We start from the raw sequence: 20144 nt of genomic DNA on the forward strand, positions 1-20144 counted from the left end.
CACGTTAGTTATAGCTGTCTTGAACTCGCCACGTACTAGATTCAGTTACTGCCGCGCGCCGCGATGCCAACTTGGCAATTACGAGCATGTAAGAGATCCCTGCGAGAGATCGTTGCTCGCCATCGATCTTAAGGCCAATTCGCACGCTTTTAATGAGATTATTTTGATAGGCACTCAAGAATCGTCTTGGATACTGTTTCCATGTAGATGAACAGACTGTACTTGTAGAATGTGTAATACTACTGACACTAAATTCGACCTCGATGATCCATGTAAGAGCTTGCGTTTTACACTAAACTGATAAATTATTGATGCGAATAGTTATACAATTTTGTATGGATATTAAAAGTTCTTAATTGCATGAAGGAATTCAACCGCAGGAATTAACTTCAGCAATTTACTTAATTAAGATATAAACTTCTATGTCTGTAGAGAGATATTCCTATTGTAGTTCTGTTTTTAATTGAAAGTGACAAACCTTGATACACATTATTTTTACGTAATAGAATTTTGATATGATACTTGTGTGTGTCAATGAAATTATTTTACGACGTGTTTGTTCGATAATCATATTAACCCTTAAAAGCCCCCGGGGGTCCAGCGGACCCCAGACCCTGACAATGATATATTTTCAAATGTTCTTGCCGTACTGAGAAAAAAATGTTGTAAATTTGACTAAACTCGTTTAGTTGTAGTGATTTGTTTAATGCAAATATTAATATATTTAAATCAAATATACGTGAGTAATATCAAGAAATTCTGAATCTATTTAAATATAATATTTTTTGAATTAACAAATGTTTGCTTGACAGCCCGTGACCGCTGCATTTAGTTGAATCAAATAATATTTCTTGAATCTACGATTTTTTTTTCTCAGTGCGGAAAAATGGAGCTCATGCTCCCATTGATGATAGTTGAGTGATTGACCTACCCGTTTGTACACTTAGCAGTACTCAGTTTACTTAATTTTTTATACTATGTTGAAATTGAAATTTTAACAATATAAGCATTTTATTCTCTTTTCTAAGCCTTGAACAACATTGAAAAAAATTTTCATAACTAAAGATAAAAAAATCAATGAGTAAGGAGACATTTTTCATGCTGGGGTCTTTTAAACCCCTCATCATGTCATTTACGAGATTCTTGAGAGGTGTGGCATTTAAGGGTTAAACTTACTTTCTAAAGATGAGTGTAGTTTTGATTAGTAATTTTCAGGGTTGAACTGACTTCGTCGCACATTATTGAGAACTTAAGAAGCTTTTTTAAAAACTTAAGAACTCTTGAAAATCTCTACAAAATCCTTCTTTGCACTGATTTTTGTAGTAGTTATTAATACACCGTATAACTATTGATTTTTAAGAGATACACTTTGCTCCATGCTTTTGACAGATTAGTATAGAATTAAGAGAGAGATCTCTTGACACGCGAAATACCTCGGCGTGAGCGAACTACATACCAGCTACGCCAATGGCGGGTTCTCTCGGCTACAGAGAATGCGCGCGGCACTAGCCACCTGCATTTTATTGCTTCCATTAAAGTCGATCGCTGTAATGCGCTCCCGGGTAACAAAGACGGGTTTTTCTTGTAATTACCCGGCAGTTAACGAATCCCGCCGCGCGCGTCTTACCGTTTCGATTCCACCGCACCTTCCTCGAGCCGAGGGACACCGAGAGAGATCGCGATATACACGGACGCGCGAGGGCACACAAGCACGCGCATGTATACACAGAGGCAAACAAACACGTTGGGTATACGTTCACCGTAATTATCCGGCATTTTATCTATCGACGTGCTGCGGCGTACATGGAAACAGGTGCCGACTTAATGTAATTAGCGAAGATTTCTGTCTCACCGTCGCTTGCACTTTATTGCTTCCTCCATACGCCGCTCGTTCGTTCTCTCTCTCTCTCTCTCCCTTCAGGCTTAACCCGTCCCGTGTTCTACACGTTACACTGGATCTCCGCGAATCATATCGCCGTATCCTTCCCGTCGGAACGGAAACCAGAAACGAAAGCAAGAAAAGGAGCAGCGAAGCTTCGTCGTTGAGAATCGCAGGAATCTTAATAGGTAAAAATTTAATGCAAACGTTCTAGGAGAAAATTTGCAAAGTCATTAAAGTGCGAAACGATGCCGTTGGATATTCTTTTACGTCGCGCGACAATACAGCGTGGTATCTCGATTACACGCTAACGGTCACGCTATACAGCAGCGTGCCGCCGCCGGGAGGATCCGCAAGTTACACGCTTTACAGGACCGACGGTCGCCGTTACAAGGCGATTAGTCCGGGCAGCTCATTTTTCTCTCTCCACTCTCGCTCCGTTCTGCTTTAACATGTCGACGAGTCACGATCGGATCGGCCTTTTCTTCTTTCCATTGGAACGAGCCAGCTGCCATTAGACGGCGGCTCCTTGCAGCTGCCGGCGTCACTTGGTTATAAATTTTACAGTCAACCACTTCGACCGCGCGATCGTCGACGATTATATTCCGGTCCTTTTTTTTTAATATCTATTTCGCGCGACGGAATGGTAACGAAGGGAACGTTTAACGACGAATCCGCGGGAATCGCGGAAGGTGGTGACGATTTAAATTCCACGACGATTCTGGAACCGATGTCGTTGCGCGAGCGACCAACGACGAGACTTGAACTCCCCGCTGCATTTCTGGAGGTCAAAATGAGCCCGCATGCTGCATATAAATATCTTATCATATCTGTAATTTCGCAGGGATGTTGAGTCGTATATTTTCGTCGTACGTTTCACGGCGAATGTGGTCGTATAACTCCGCGAGTCTTGTTTTGCTTAAAGTGAAGCTCACGCTCAACAATAACGCAAAACGAGCGCGATTTGTGATAATATGGCAATGTGTAATTTAACCTGTTTTATTTCAAAGAAAATTGAAATTTTTTCATTTTCACTGAGAACTCATTTTTTAAATTATCGGGCTATTAAAGAATTAAGGTTTGGATGTTTTAACGACTGGTAATTTTAGCAGTCGAGACTTGCTTGAAGCGTGGTACTTCATTCTATCTGAATTTACGAGAGTCGACGTATAACAATTTAGTTGTCATTTTACGTGGTGTAGGATTTTTAGGTTGGCGGAAAAGTGGATGATGCATTAGAGGGTTAAGACCTTCATCACCGGTCTGATAACCGGTTTCTACGGTGAATTGCTTCTGTAACTTTTAGTTTCCGACTCGGTCTCGTTGGGATCAAACAGCTCGTGTGCCCTGAGGGTCCTCAGGCTTGTTCTGAGATTCCTGCACGCTATACGTGTGTGATTCGAAAGAAACTAAAAGACATATATTACGAAGTAACTCGCATTTTAGCCGTACACTATTTCTTATTTAAGTGAGCTTTGACGTGCACTCTTATATTACCACTTTTATGTTACATGTACCTTGCGTTTCGAGAATATTATACTCTTAATACTTCACTCCTGTGTGGAACTTTTCCTCTTGCTTTTCTGATGCCGGCATTCTTGTGTACTGTATATATAGGATTCTTACGGGTTTTACTCTCTTTTCTTCAAATACCGAAACCCATTTAATTTAAGCTCCCTCGGGTGCTGAATACCTGCATTTTTGGATCTTTGTATCCTCGGATCCTGAACTGTCTTAATTTTGAAGTAAATTGGGGGATTAGCGTAAGAGCATGATGTTGAAATCTCTGGACTCTGTAATTTTAAATCTCTAAATCCTAAAGGGCTTTAGATTTTGTCTTAAGATTTCAGGATTTCTCGTTACTTAGATTCTCATTATCGCAGAACAATGTAGACGAGAAAGAGATATCAGTCTTCAAAATACTATTTAATCCATGAAACGTTAAATATAATAAAAAACGTTAAACATAATCAAAGTTGACAATGATAGTATTTTTTATAATTCGTTATGAACATTATTTCCAACTTTTTTTAACTTTCAAGACATAAATGTGAGGTAATTATAGCAGATGTTAGCAGTAAAGAAATTCAGATTTTAATAGGTTCATACTCGCCAGCAACCCATGTTTATACGGACAATTCTTTCCCAGCGCACCGCGAGCGCTGCAATCGAATGGGGATGTTATGAAAACTCATATGAAATTCGAACTATACGCGACACATGGAGAGAGTGCATGTACACGCGCCCACAAAGAGCATCCCCGAAATACAAGAGGCGCGCATTATATCGCCGCTCTAATCCGGCCCGATGCAATGCCCACTCGTCGTGCAGCATGCGTATTGCATCCGCGCGCGTGTGCGTACACGCATGCAACGTACGCGGGTTATACCTGCGTGTGCGTGAATCGCGCGCGTAGATTAACGCGCGCCGTGCACGGCGTTACTTGTTAACTTGTTACGTGTTCGTCCGCCGTGCATTGCCGTGCATTGCCGTGCATCGCCACGCTATAAACAGGGGGGGAAGGGGGAGGGAGGAGGGGAGAAGCGCCGAGAGGAGAAACGAGACGGCAGCAGGGGGCCACTCCACTCGTGTTGGTGCACATTCGTGCGACTCGCACCTATGAATATATTCATGAACGGTGAACATGGCGCCCGGAGCTCCCACCTTCCACCCTGCCTCGCTCTCCCTCGTCAGCCTCCATCTGTTTCTTCCTCCTCCCTCCGCGGTTCTTCTCATCTTCCACCCGCTATACCGGCGGCCGTAATCGAATCGACCCATCATTTGATCGGCAATTAAATTAATAACCGCGTGGTCTCGCGACCGACCGACCGGGCGCGGCGCTTCTCGTCGCCGCCGATTTTCTCGCCGTTCGTAGATCCGGATCAACTCGCCGGATATCCGAGCGCTTATCGCTCCGGTGCCCGGCACCGCCGTTGTCGTTTAAAGATCATTACTTCGCTCTTGTTGCCATCGCCGGAGGAAGCCTGGGAGCCATATTGCAGTCGGAAACCCTCCTTAACTCTCTCTCTCTTTCTCGTTTCTCTTTGTCCGACTCGCTCGCTCTTGCTCTCTCCGCGCCGTACTTTTATTCGCGTCCGGCTTCTTCCTCGATCTTCCCTCCTCCTCGTCTTCTTCCTGCCCCCCTTGCGGTTTTCTATCTACCGGGTGGCACACAACGTGTCGCGCACGTGCCACCGAGTTTTGTGCCAATTCGATGGAAATCGCTTCCACGAGTGGATTTTACGACGCCGAATGTTGCGACAGACACCGATGCGCTCGTCGTTACGCTCAATATTTCTATTCCTATGTAATACATTACATTAGATACACCTTTCTTCCATCTTTCTCTAAAACGATAAAATTACTTCCACAACATGTGGTCCTCGATGTGAGTTCCATCTTGTTATTGGAAACATCGCATTAGATTATATTAAATTATATTAGATATAATAAAGCCATAAAATCAAACTTGGAAACGAAAGATTTTTAACGTGAAAAAATTCATGAGTAAAAGTAAATAGTACAGAATGTCTTCTTAGTGAGTTAATTCCACCATTATCGAAAACCCGCAGATTATATTTTGCTAATAAAACCTTAAAATTAAGTTTTGAAACGAATGACTTTCTATGTTCTTTTTCTACGACAAAGGCGCAAAATGCGAAATTTATTTTTTGTAGCGCACTCTGAAGAAAGTAAAGTAAAACGAAAAAAATCCATGGTAAGACGTGCATTTCTGAATGTATATATATATATATTCACATCGCAAACGATCTGAAACTTACAAAGCCGATGAGGCACGATATGCGACTATATGGAAGTAAAAGCGTAGCTATATAGTCTTATATATATAGCGTCATTGTTCGTGAAAACCTTTGAAAGTATAGATATGTCGACTGGCCGTCATTTCGCAAGTGAACGATCCGGGAATTTCTTTACACTCCGTATTTCCGTTCCCCGTTTGTCCGCAGCGACACTTCCCTCTCTGTGTAAATAAATTTACGCGCTTCTTTCTTTACCCTCCTTCTATTTCGTGGTGTGTCTGCCCTCTTTCCTGACTTCTTCTAACCTACGCCCTTTTTTTTCTCTCTGTATGCTCCATTACGGTCCCTTTCTCCCTCTTTTGTCCTCTTTACACGCGCTCTCTCTTTCCCGTTTGTCTCTCAGAAAATATGTGATACAGCGTTTCCGCTTTCCTCCGTAATTTTGCCCGTTCACTTTTTCTCTCCCCCTCGTTACAAAAATTTGTGAGACTGATTCTCCGAGTGTTCTTGTAAATAACACGTCTCTTCAACGAAAGAAAATGTACGTAAGGACCTCCATCATCCCGTTATTTTAATTCTGACGTTTCCCTTATTTCCGCAGCATCCTTGATTCTATCCCTTCTGGATATCTCTTTAACCAATCATACTTCGTTACTTCTTGTTGTATACTTCTATGCTGGCATTATATTTTTTTTCAATGTAATAGATATCTTTGTACCTTTCTCCTTTCACAAATACTGCGTTTTTTTCAAGTGTACATGATTTATATCCAATTGTGCACTACTTATTACATTCAGTTACCACGCTGCACGGTTAAGTTTATTTCTTCGTGTAACATAGTCGTATCATGTGTCATTTCACCGTATGCCTGAAGAGAGGCTTGGTCCCAAGACGAGATAAAATTCCCTCCCTTTTTCCCACCTCCTGATCGCAAGGGACAGAAGGTCTGGATTGACTCGTGCTTCCCCTTCACGTTCATCTTGGGACCCTCGTAAAGCTGTCTCCCTCGGGCTTAGGGGACAGGCAGGCCTCGCAACGGCGAGATTTCTCTTCGAAGCCCCTCTCTCCGAACTACCTATCGGAATGCTGCTGGCTGTTCCCGCGTGACACCATACTCGACGAGCTACGCTACAGGCGACGCGTCTTCTACGCGGCTTGTTTTCGCCGACGATCTTGGGGATGAACAGGCCGATAACTCTATTATATTTCTCCGACGAAGGAATATCTCGTGAAATAGAAGGATACAGGGACACGATGCCGAATAGCGTGCGCTAAATCAAGAAACGCCGATATAGCCCCAAGCTCAATCCATTGGGGATTTGTTCGGTTGTTGTCTCTCGAAAAGTGTTGGGCATCTATACTGTAGAGGCTAATACGATAAAAACCAAGGGATCGCATAAAGGAAGTAAAATCTGCGAGATAAGAATCGGTGCATATACCGGGTGTTTCTTACTGTCCAATACCTTAGGAGTTATGTTTTTAAGGTTATTTCATAAAGAAAACGATAATTTTGTAGAATTTTTAACATTTTGTACTCCTGAACGAGACCTTTAAGATCATATATGAACTTTTCTTTATAAAATAATCTCAAAAATAAACTAAAATTGGATAGTACTAGAGACACCTAATATAGAGTACTTATAACGCTTATGTTTTATGTATTTTACTAATATTTTTTTCTCTTTTTACTTAAAATAGAATACACTCCATTAAAAAAAATATAAGAAGTACATATTTTATAGGCGCATATAGTGCACATTTTATAAGTCTGTAGGTGGATGAAAAGGTGTTGCGTTATATCACGAAGCTGCAAAGATTAAAGGATTAAACAACGATATCTTTGATCATCAATGTCATTTAGTGCTGAATCCCCGCGTTTGTAACGGTCGTAAAAACATCAGACGGCAAGCTCGTTACGACGCGTGTGTAATACTCGCTAAATGACCCGTCCGCTTCGTCGATATATACGCACCGATTGATAGGCTATTTTTAAGGGACGTGAAGTCGCTTATAGCTAGATATAGTATTTATACACATCGGGCAGACGTCGCCGAACAGCCATCGCCATCGCCATCGTCGTCGTCGTCGTCATCAACGTCAGTCACGATCGATAACGGCGACGTTCGTGCGCCGCTCATAAATAAAACTTAAGGAGAATGTAAAATGCGGGCCCGATATTACACGCTGTGTGTCGCGCTTATACGCGCGCGAACTCGTATACCCCGGGTATAATACACTGGGTATACTCTCACCATCTTCTCGCGAAGCCGCCCTCTCCGTCTCCGCCTCCGCGTTTCCCCCTCGGTACTCGTCCCCGTCGGTTATACTTATATCCGCCGGTCTGCCGGGACTCTCTCTTCTCTCTGCCCTTCGCCACGGTTTCTTCCATCGACGCTGCAGGCTCGAAACGGCAGTAAACCCGATCCTCTATAGCTGATCATAAAATAGTTACAACTCGCCCTCGCCGTCTCTCTCGCCCTTGTACACATGTGCACAATACGCAGCGAGCTATACACTAAAATACACACGTACACGTGCATGCATGCGCACGTAAGTATAGTCACTCACACATGTTAAAACGTATGTGAACGTAGCTGGTTACATTGAGCCACCGTGCATGTGTGCATGTGTGTGATCGTAGCCACCCACACGCTAAAATATGCACACACGTAAGTGCAATCGGTGTTCAACCACGACGCGAACGCACATGCGTGCGTCTCGCTTTATCATTTCGCAATTGTCGGCGATCCGCGATTGTTCCTCCGCAAATTGCATCCTAGGCGTCCGAGAGAAGAGCCGCGCGCGGTTATCGCGCGGTTGGCGATAACGATCGCTGTCGACCGATAAACACCGGCGAAACCACGTGTCGCTTAACCCTCCATCTCTAGATTACTCCCCCTTTCGATTTTACGATCGCGCCAAGTCTGTTACGAAACGCGACATTAACTACAGGTGAAATTTCACTCGGATCGAGATAAGTGGTATCTCAATTCGTGCGCGCGAATAGACGTTAATGTATGAGCAAGTTGAACAAGCGTGCCGGCTTGTATCTTCATTTCGAAATAAATAAATTATTGTAATGAAAGCGCGATTAGCGCGCTAGAAAATATAAAGCGCATTTTTATCGGCGATACGTATACACATTTGTGTACGGACGTTAATGCATGAGCAAATTGAACAAGCGTTGTCAGCTTATATCTTCATGTCTAAATAAATAAATTATAATGAATCGATTGGAGTGCTGGAAATATGAAGAGCATTTTTATCGGTAGTATATAATGGACACATACATATTCGTGTCGACGCGTGTAACACTTTACCGTGTACGTTATATCTTTAGCAGAGTTGACGTACATACACTTCAGAAGTTCCAACATCAATTTTCTTGATTGCTATACTCGATACCAGACTTTTGTCTAATACAGTAGCTACACGCGCTGCATCGTGAATGATTGATCACCCAAAAGGAATTTAATAAAGAAACAGTTATAGCGAGAAGTGTACAATAATAGCGTAGGGAAAATATTGTAGTATAGCACGTTTTCGAAATGTTCCGCTGGTAGATCTAAAGGACGCCACGATAGATCGAAACGATGCTATTCTCGTAAATGATTTTCCCAATTTATAACGGCAGTTCCTTTATTCGATGTTTATATTCAATATTCCGTCACGATAACTTATATTCCACTCTTTCCCCCACCTATCCGCCTATTTTACCGAAGTGACTACGATAATGGACAACGTTTCTCCCCGCGCGATATTATTTTCACCGCTGCAATTTATTATACTATCCATCTAGCCGTCAATTTTACCGCGATAATGACACCGGCGAGCATAAAGCGACGGTCGTGTCGGTCGATGCCGTGTAACGCGTCGACGTTCTCGAAAGTGTGCCAGAAATTCCCGACTGCGCTTTTTCTTTTCTCGAGATATACGCGCGAGCGAGAGTTTGGTTTTAGCTCTCGAAACGTTGCGCGCTGACAAGAGCTCTTCAAAATACGTATCGTGTATCCGGCTGTCCCTTTGAGACTCCTCACAGTTTTATTCCCGCTTTTCCGCGCGACTGTTTCGCACAGAGTTCTTTATGAGTCCCGCGATCTTTATGAGTCTCCCGACAACGTTCCTCTCTGGACGTTTCTCTCGTTCAACCGTTCTGCGCGTATAGGACCATTCGATGCGGTCCGTGGTACTAGAGCAAAAATGCGGAATAATTAACGACCAGCCAGGAATTTTATTACATCGAGGAACAGAGACGACAATTGTTGAAATGAGCTAGCGTCGTATTCACGCCTGGAATCCGATTAAGTAAAACTATTCGAAATTCTGACGAACAAAGCGTGCGCTAACATTTACATCGAGGGTAACATCGTGATTAAATGCGATTATTCGCATTTATAGTATTCCACATGATTTTTAATCTAGTTTAAAACTGTGATTATGTTTATTCATCGTTCTCTTTATTTTATTGTTGAACGTCGCTGTGACACTTTTCTAAAGAAATATATCGACATCTCGGTATTATTGAAGCTTCGTAAGCGGTTTTTTTTCTTCGTACTCTGATATCCGTCGAGTAACGACGCGATGTCGTTTTTCTTTATTGCCGTGACAGTCTGTGCAAGCTCGATGGTGACGCGCTTCGATATATTTCCTTCCTTTCGCAAGCTGTCGCATCTCGCGTTTCACGGCTGTCCTTCCGCATCGCCGACTCGTCGTCGTCCTCATCGTCATCGTCGTTGTCGTCATCGTCGTCGTCGTCGTCGTCACCCTACACGACAAAATAGTTTCGCGCCAGAACAATGCCACGATTACGTCGGTCCGTGTACATTGTACATTATGAGAGGTAACGCGCGCGCCGCGCTTCTGTAATTATGGAAACCAAGCATAAACTCCGCGATTTGCATTTCAAACTACCATTGTAATCTCGGGGCCCGACGCCGGGCGGCCGCGTCCTCGTCCCTCCGTGCTTTTACCTACCTACCTATCTGCCGCCCTTACCCTTTCGCCGTAGAATATTCCGAAATTGCCTCTCTTACTTTCAACCATGGATTCCCCGACCAATTTGGAGTCGGTTCTTTCTTAACGAAAATACGAAGGCACGAATAGCCTTAAGCTACTAGTTCACCGAAATTAAAGGATTGTTAGGGAATTATTTCAATTTCAGGGAAATGTAACGAAATATTTTATTATTTCTCATTTTACTGCAAGTCTCTCGCGAAAATGTTCCGGCATTAAAAATCGTAAAGTTAAATCAGCTTCATTCTGCCGTTAAAAGCGGCGAATTTATCAAAAAGATGAAGACAGATGCGACGAATCACGAATATTCTGTATATATATACATATATATATATATATATCCATCCGCATATGCTGTCACTCTTCCCGATTATTCACGTTAATGCGTTTCGACGCATTCAGCCAACCCGGCTGTAAACGCGTTTCCGGCGCAAATTTTATTCCACAGCGAAACGCCGCCGAAACGATAACGCCAATAAATTCGTCTGGATTAATATACGGCACATATATGGAAGAGCTATATCTATAGACCGATTCACGCGCGGCACCTAGATCGATATAACTTTCGATTGGCGTTAAAAAATCAAATAAAATGTCGAAAATGAAATAAGCAACTCTGTTGTTTTTATCGACGATTCAAGTAATCGTGTCCTACTCTCGATTTTACGCCTGCGAGGAATTTTGTTATTGAGAGATGCTCTCCCCAGGGGGATAACGGAGCTATCGAGCAGACATATGGCTTTGTGCATCGTTTGAAAATCCGTTCTGCGAAAGGAGATATTAATATCGAACGGTGGATATATCGCGACATCGGTGACATTTAAATCCCGCAGGGTGAATAAATGAAAAATCCGCGGCAACGCGCCGCGTGGCGACGCCGATATTTCGACATGCGAAAAAGTTACGTCCGCATTATCCAAAATTGCGTCGCTAATTAGCGCGTTAATTATGCGCGGCATCACTAATTGCTCTCAAAGCTCCGGCCGCGCGGCGATTTTGTTTTCCGAAATGGAAATTTGTTTGCATCGAGCCGCGAAAATTACCGCGCGACCGGCGGAGCGCATTCATTCAACAGACATCTCGCTAATTGCTTTTAAACCCGCAACAAACCGGCTCACAGCTGAGTTTCCATATTATGCCATATTTATGTGCTTAAGTGCGGTGCTATACGTATGAAAATGTATCACGTATAATAATAAAATAACAATAGTGAATAAAATAGCGGTACTTATCGATATTAATAGTAATAACGGTAATAAAAATGATATAGCACAATGAGAAACATCATATCTGAATAAATCTGCTCTGTTGCATCGCGATAATGAGATATAGGTATTTACTTTACGTCGTATCGATATGCTTTTTAATATCGCGTAAAAATAGGAGGAAAACATTTTTAATGCGGATAAAAATATTTGCGATAAAACGATTTGCGAGGGAGGGAGCAGAGGGAAATTTTATTACGCCGCCGGGATCCTGTAAAATACAGTCTGTCCCGCGGGCGTAAATCAGAATCGATATAGCGTTCGCGTACTGTATATCCGCGGGAGTGACGTGTTCGTCAATTTCCAGCGACACGGTAGAGGTGCGCGCGGCAACGTTACGCGAAAATCAAACCCTCGGCGCTCTTGCCAGGTCACGTTTCTATTTGCAAGCCGGTGTAAACGTGCCGATGGCGGAACCGCGTTTCCGTCCGTGCGCGTCCGTTTGGCGAAATATCGGGTCGGCCGATATTTCCATAAACAGCGAGAGCGAACGAACGCGGCGACCCGCCGCGCCGCGCCGCGCGCGACAGTGTACGACCGACGTTAATTGGGCCTCCTCCAATTGCTTTTATATATCCTCGGCTGCGTTTTCGACGCGCCTCGAGGCCACTCGGCCGCCGCACGCCCCGCCGCGCTGGTCCGGGATGCATTTTCCGCGCGCGCGCGAATCCAGCGACCGGGATTACATCGATTTCCGAAATGAACGCGAAGCGATACTCTCTCTCGTCGCCGCGCACAGCAGCGGCGGTATTTCGCGACAGCCCGACCCGATATTTTTGAAAAGCCCGAGATATACCCGTACGATGACTCGTTAACACCTCGTCGAAATCGTCGCGCAACGTCATGTCGGCGAAACGCTCGTGCACTGTGTATTACAACTATAGCCAGAATAACGGCGTAAATGTATATGGACTGAAAAATGCATATTTTCACGACGCGAGACACTATATATACGCGTCGGATTTACCTCGCGTTGCACAACTGTGAAGAGTGGATGAATTGAAATTAAATGTATGAGATACACATGACGGGGCGAGTCTCGCGGAAACCGTTCGGATGCTCTCTCGCACAGCGAACGTTTATTAAACATTAATTTCATATATTCGCTACGAGATCCGTTCCACGGATCTAGCGGATCGTTAGTTAGCATCCTCATCACTCAGCCGTGCTATCGCGCTTGATCCGTTCTCGTGTGGACTTAGGAGACCGCGTTGTAGTTAGAATGCGAGTCCCCGGGCGCTACGGGTACCGCTTCGTAGTTAGAATGACAAGTCCCTGGACATACGAGACTATCTCAATCTAATTACAAACAATATGCAATGTCTCTTGCGCTTGCATCAGCCGATGTATACAGCAGCAATCTTTGATATCGATCATATCCCAGAATAAACACATCAGGGAGAAACTAACTTTTTAATCATGAGAATCGCTGTTAAAATAGTTACTATTTGTATATTAAAAAGAGTATATTAATAAGTATGTAAAAAATATGTATTTTTTATAAATTTAAGAGTACATATAGTATAATCTTCATCGCAGATTATTTCACGCGGCTTTGTTTCGCGCGGGCGAAATTGATGGGATACGCGATATTCATCGATCCTCTGCATGTCGCACGCATGACACCTGACACATCGCCGGCTCACCGTTCGTCGAACTTTGTGTTGCAGGACATGTCCGACGTGTGCGTCGGGACCAGCGTGGGGACCATTACGGAGCCGGAGTGTTTGGGACCCTGCGAGCCCGGCACTTCCGTCACCCTCGAGGGCATCGTTTGGCACGAGACCGAAGGAGGTAAGAACCTCCGTTGCAGCTTAATTCGCCCATTTGCCTTCGCGGACTCTGCCACCTTAGACCTCCGACCCTCTTGTTATCTCTTTAGCTCTTGGTTATAGAGGGATTAGATAGCGAAATTATAATCCTAGAACGTGATAACGTGCAAGCATTGATTTTTAATATTCTCTTAATAGACAATTATAATTCTCTCGCCGATTTGGTCGATAAAACGAGATCTTTTTTTCTTCATCGGCAAAACGTATTTTTACACAAATTGGTTTTATATTAGTTTCCACGAGATATTGTTGGTCTTCCTTGAATGTGTTTAATTGTCACATCGCGGCGAATGAATCCTCAATTAAAGATAAATGGAATAATATTAATTTTAAATGATAATTTTACATGTAATTTCGAATAATATGTTTTTCATGCAAAAGTCAGTCGAACACAGAAAATTTAATTAATTCTGTTTGATATCTGAAAAGAGTATAACATAAATGATATTTCCATTTAGCTAAAATTATTTAACGATATTCTTTATTAAATTATTCGCCAGTCGATCTACCTTATTTTGCCCGGTAAAAATGAAATCTTTTTTTCTTATCGGAAAAACGTATTTTTACACACAAATTACGACTCGGTGCAGTTAATGTCATTTATCTAATTCTTTTTTTAATAACATGATTGGGGAAATACACGTGACCGTTTTTCTCAACCTCTTCGGATGCTAAATTAACGAACGAACCTATATCCATTTTTAATCGATTCGTTAAGAATACGAAGAATACGGATTTAACTATTATTAACGCCAATGAACGTAAAGTACGAAGAATTTGCATTTAGGCCATTAATGATTCATGCACATTCCCAGTTACTCGCTTGTCAAATTTGCTTCCATCAAATTTACCCTGTTATTGCCCCAGGCTCTTCGGATAAAGTCATACACGGTGCTTATTGATTTATCGAATTTCTGCAATTCGCTGAATAACAGTAATAACACTAATGGTACCGCATACAGAGTAGTCTGCGTTATTATTATGGAAATCACCGTCGTAAGAGATTATATGAGCGTATCTTCTATCGTTCAACGTAAAATTACCGCGTCCGTCTGCCCACTTGTTTTCCCGGGATATTAAGTAATATCGAGCATCGTTAGGGTTGCTATACAAAATGATGTTCACCGTTAGCGGCGCGTTTAAACGAGGAATAGCGCAGGAAACAAGAGTCCGGCTTGCATCGTGATTTTCCTCGCGATATAATAACGAACGATAATTGCGCGAGAAAGGATTACAGCCGCCACTTTTCCGTACTGGATAGAAAATATTTATTTCATCGTGCATTCGACCGCACGTTACATAAATCATTAGATTTATGTAACGTTTTGTTTAATTTATGTAATTAAACATCATTTGCATCGTTATGCATTTCATATAAATTTCTTTGTTGTCATTTCCAATATTTTGTCATATACAGTATGACAAGTGACGTACAATATCTGACGAGTGTAATTGAATGTACAATATGACAAGTGATGTACAATATCTGACGAATGTAAATTGAATGTAACGTCTCGAACGTCAGACATCACTCGGGATATTTCTAATTTTCGTCCGAAACGTGAGTAAATCGACGTTGACTTGTGTATATTCACATGACAAATTTCATAGAGAGGATAAATGACTAAATGGGAAGTTCAATAACGGAGACGTGAATAAAGTACCTCTTGATGAATTTGAGACGAGTCGATATTGTGAAGATTTAAATAAAAGGCTAGCGGAAGTCTTCGCGGTTGATAGCAATAAGGAGTAAAAATAACACGGAATTTCTTGTCTGTGGATTAATTTCAAGCAATCTTTCATCGAAATTTGATTTACTTTTGTAAAGTACGATTGAAACTCTGATCTAGGTTTAATTCCATTATCCACAGTTAGCGAATAACAATTGACGAATGACAATCTGGTTGTTGTGATGCGGCGTCCCGCATAGTCGCGCGAATAAATAATAATCGTCGTTGCGGTTATCGATGGAATAAAAGTTGTATCGTCTCGTGTCGACTGAAAATAACTAGCACCGATGATCAATCAATCGTTTGCCCCGGGTAAACATTCGGAGAGCACCGATGTAATAGGAATAGCACTCGATCGATCTTGTTGCTGCTCGAACGATTCGGGGTTATAAATATCCGTCCGATATTCCGCCGGCCGGAAAAGTAGTCGGGTAAATAAAAGCGTGTTGTAATCCCGACATCATTATTTCGTTTGCCGAGATCGATCAGCGATCGTAATTGCAATATATACAGAATGCGACACTTCATATTTTATTCGTGCATTCCAATTTATATATTCTTTCAGAAATTTTCTATTTACTTTTTTTATTTAATTCCTTTTAAACCGAGTTTTTATTTTAAAAAGAAACGTGATCGCGCGCGGGAAAGAATTAATGCTTTTCGCGCGATTGTCCCAACTAATTTACCGCAACGTTACACCGAAATATTGCATTGTCACGCCGGTGTATTTTTACGAGTAATGAGTGTGATTAGAACAAACGCGGATAAACTACGTAATTGGATCGTATGCAAGCTTATTAAAACCATTTCGACAGTCAAAGTAGCGGTAACTCGATAACGATCACGTTTGCGCGAAGTAATGCAGATTAATTTATCCGGGGTTTAAGCTTCCATGCTTGTTAGCATACGTTCCATAAGCTTAACATTCGCCGTTGTTTTACGGTTCGTACGCGTCGCTAAGCTGAAACGCTAATTCTCCAGCTGCTCCAATGCGAAACGCACTATAGCTGTGTTGCGCGCGGAATAATGTAATAACGTGGAGTGTTGATAAAGAAAATATTTAAATATTTAAGACTACGTCTGTGTATGCGTGAGGCCCTAATGGACGTATATTCTACGTGGCACTTACTTCATTACTTATTGCCTTAATGAAGTATTAGAACGCGCTTTAAATAAATTATGCGACTCGTACTAGTTAGCATCGATATATCAGAAAGCGTAGGAAATGTACGCGAAAATCAATAACGCGTTTAAAATTTATTCAGTAAAACTTTTACCTGAATTCCAGTAATGAATATTGAAATTTAATTTGATTGATGACTAATAAGATATTTAAAGATTTACCGTGCCATTTCAGTTTGTGAACGTTAACTAATTTGACTCGCTAATCAATTGTATACAATTGATTAAAAATACATAACGCTTTTAACGAGGAACTCCATTTATTCCTCATTCACGCTCTTTGCAATATGTACACTAAAGATTACGCTTGATAGCACATTTCGATCGACTTTTTTTCACCTTCTTCGGCGACTGCTAGTCTGAAAGTTTATTAATACTTTTTCTTTCTTATCATTCCTTGTATAATAATGAACCGCGATATAATAACGATACAATAATGCGCCGCGACTCGACTCGCACGCGAGATAAAACTGATGTACCTACGTAGAATGAAATTAAAACAAAAGTGCCGGGAGACGCTCTGCGGCGGAATAATTAATTCTACCGCAGGTGAGCATAATTAATTCCAATTTCGCTAATAGGTCATCTCCCTTGGGAAGGTCTCCCGAGCCCTATTCGTCGTATGCTTCAACGACGATTTCTTCGATCTAATACGATCTAATGCGATTAAAGCGATCTGCGGAAATTATATAAAGAAAGCCACACGCTACGCGAATAAATACACGCGAACACTTCGCCCACGCGTCGTATTATACCAACGTTTACATTTGTGACAAAACGTGACGGCTGCGCATAATACATGTTCATGAATATAAATAAATTCTACGATATCGAGACATTTAAACGCACGCGTATATACAGGATACCTCAAAATTATCCCTCATCATTATACTTTACGTAGCGAGTACTTTTGAACTCAATGCGCTTCGTCGCATGAAGCTTCTTTTCGTAACATCAAAAAAGTGCACGAAACAATGTACAAAATGTGACATACATACACACATAATTACTAAAGGTATAATTATGTCCATGGAAATCGATAAAGGTCTGTTCGCATGCGATACGCAAGGATCCTGCCAACCGTTTCGGACAGGTCTGCAATTAGTTTTACCCGAATCCTCGAATTCTCGAACCACACTCGAGCGTGCAACGCGGACACACGCAACCGCATACGCTTATGCATGCCGTGCGGTAAACTCCGCCTGCACACAAAAGCGCGTGTTTCGCACACACAGGCCAGTATTAAACACACACACACACACACACACACGTGCGCGCGCACGCATACATACGTACATTACGTACACACTTGGCCGATACAACACGGGTAAGGTAGCTTGTCAGACAGGTATTATATGTAATGCCGCGGTTGTGGTTGTCGTCGGGTTAAACTACATCGTGACTCTCCCCGGCTTGCCTCTTCCCTCTTCCACTCTTTGTCCTTACCCGTCTCTTTCTCTCCCGCTTTTTCCCTTTCTATCTTTTCTCCCCGTCCTTTTCTCGTATGTTCTTCGTGTTTTTCCCCTCTTCTTTTCTCCGCAGCACCAAAGGTCCACTTTATGATCGTTCTCTCTCTCGAAGGCGGTCGAATCGAGTAGCTGTTTTTCACCGCTGGATCCCCTTCGCGAAGTAAGGATAAATGAACGGCCATTATGTGAAAGGAGCCAAACGCTTCCACGTCAAAAATGAGAAATGGAGTTTCAAAGTTTTCTAAAGGGAAAAATGTGCTTCCTCCGCCGTGACGGTAATTCGTGGGATTCTAATGTAAAGTTTAATCTACTTAATAAACGACTACCTTTTGAAATGTAAGTGCCTTGAGTTTGGAGTAGATAAAACTGGCGTTTGGTACTTTTTACATAAAAATGCGTCAAAAGCGTGCATTTACGCGCATGCTTTTAACAGCTGTTTTTTTTTTCGTACCTTTAAATTTGCACAAGAGGAAACAAACAGATGTTGAACATGGATACACGCGTATAGATAACATATTACGTATCCGGTAAAATTACTTTTAATTAGAAATTAATTTTAAGCGGTGAGATTATATCGAATGATACACGAGAGGAAACGTTTGTAGAGCATGCAACGCATTAAATAACATTAACATAAGTTATTTTTTTCTGGAGCGATATTATTCCATTCGAATTGACGTATGGATTAGATCTTGGAAGCATCTGTGAGACTGCTGCCGTTCTCTTTCCCTGCTTTGTTCGCCATCAAAAGAACAAACGACGCGGGCGAAGCTAGACACGAAAGGGAGTTCCTAAATGGCCGTCCATAATGGCAGATTAGGAAGTCCATAAATTCGTCGAATTCCCAATTGAATGGCCGACCAATCTGTCCGAGCCTGCCATCCATCCAAGTTTTATTACTTTCGTCGTTCGCTGCTGATATCCTGCTGCTACATCCTCTCTCCTTTCACCTCCCATCCTCCTCCCTTCGCTTTCCTCCTCTCGCATCCCTATAACTCTTCCATCGCCCTTCATCCCTTTTTCCCTCTCTCTCTCTCTCTCTCCTTCTCTCGTTTCGCTCGGCTCGCCCCGTCTTCTTCTACCTCTTTTCATCTCCTTGTTATTCCTCTTCTCTTTACTCTTCGGCCGGTTCCATCTTCGACTCCCGGCGAGACACGAGAAAAAGATACTAGAGGGAGAGAGAAAGAGAGAGAGGGAGAAAAAGAGAGAAGAGCTTCTACCAGCGTGTTATTATCGGCGAAAGAAATAAAACAGCGACGGAATCTCGAGCACGTCTGTTCTGGTTTCGCGGCTGCTGCCTCTTCGCGCCGCTTTACTTTATAGCAAATTTATCCGTTCTGCCTTCCACTTCCGTTCCTCCGAGACTTCTCGCCTCCGTCGCGATCGTGATTACGTTTAGAAATGTAATAGTCGCGTAACGAGGAAATCTTAATAACGTACGAACGGTTCCCGGAAATCTTGGGAACCCTGAAACACATTTACAGACTTTACAGTTTTACTTTATAGAAGCGTGCATTTTTACAATTAAGCGAGAAAAACAAGATTTTATCGTCTATCTTCTCTCTTGAAGCTTAATTTGCCAGAAGCTCTTTACCGTCAGTCTTTAATCTTTAAAGAGGAATAAGTATTCACTGACATTTTCGAGGAAGAACCGAACTTCAAATTGATCAAAGCGTCTGGCATTCGGCGATCTCGCCGACAGTCATGCATTTCCACGATATATGTCAAGCGCAAATTGAATTTGTCGATTCGTGTCCTTCCATTTTAAGACCCCCATATCTCGTGATTGCCATTATCACGCTTAACGAGACACGTCGTCGATCCGTTCATAATAGGTACGTTAAGATCCCCCCTGAGAAAATTTTCCCGGGAAGCGAGCGATTAAGAAGGCGGGCGATTTCTTTCTCGCGTGTACGCGAGCCACGCGCTCGGTAATTACGTAAGGCATTCGACACGCGTGGATAAGCAAACGAAGTCAAACGAGTTATATTTGCACGCCGCGCGCGCGCGGCG

The 20144-nt window shown here is 42.5% G+C and overlaps 1 protein-coding gene across 3 annotated transcripts in view; it reads left to right on the top strand.

The window, feature by feature from the left end:
- LOC139822574 (uncharacterized) overlaps positions 1 to 20144 on the top strand; it is a 151986-nt gene that overhangs the window by 115034 nt on the left and 16808 nt on the right. For all 3 annotated transcript variants that reach the window (XM_071794416.1, XM_071794417.1, XM_071794415.1), the window contains exon 3: positions 13589 to 13712. In XM_071794416.1, the coding sequence (XP_071650517.1) occupies positions 13589 to 13712 (124 nt within the window). The remainder of the gene's footprint in view (positions 1 to 13588; positions 13713 to 20144) is intronic.

This window comes from Temnothorax longispinosus, chromosome 11, assembly GCF_030848805.1.
Source record: "Temnothorax longispinosus isolate EJ_2023e chromosome 11, Tlon_JGU_v1, whole genome shotgun sequence".
In the NCBI taxonomy this organism is placed as follows: Eukaryota; Metazoa; Arthropoda; class Insecta; order Hymenoptera; family Formicidae; genus Temnothorax; species Temnothorax longispinosus.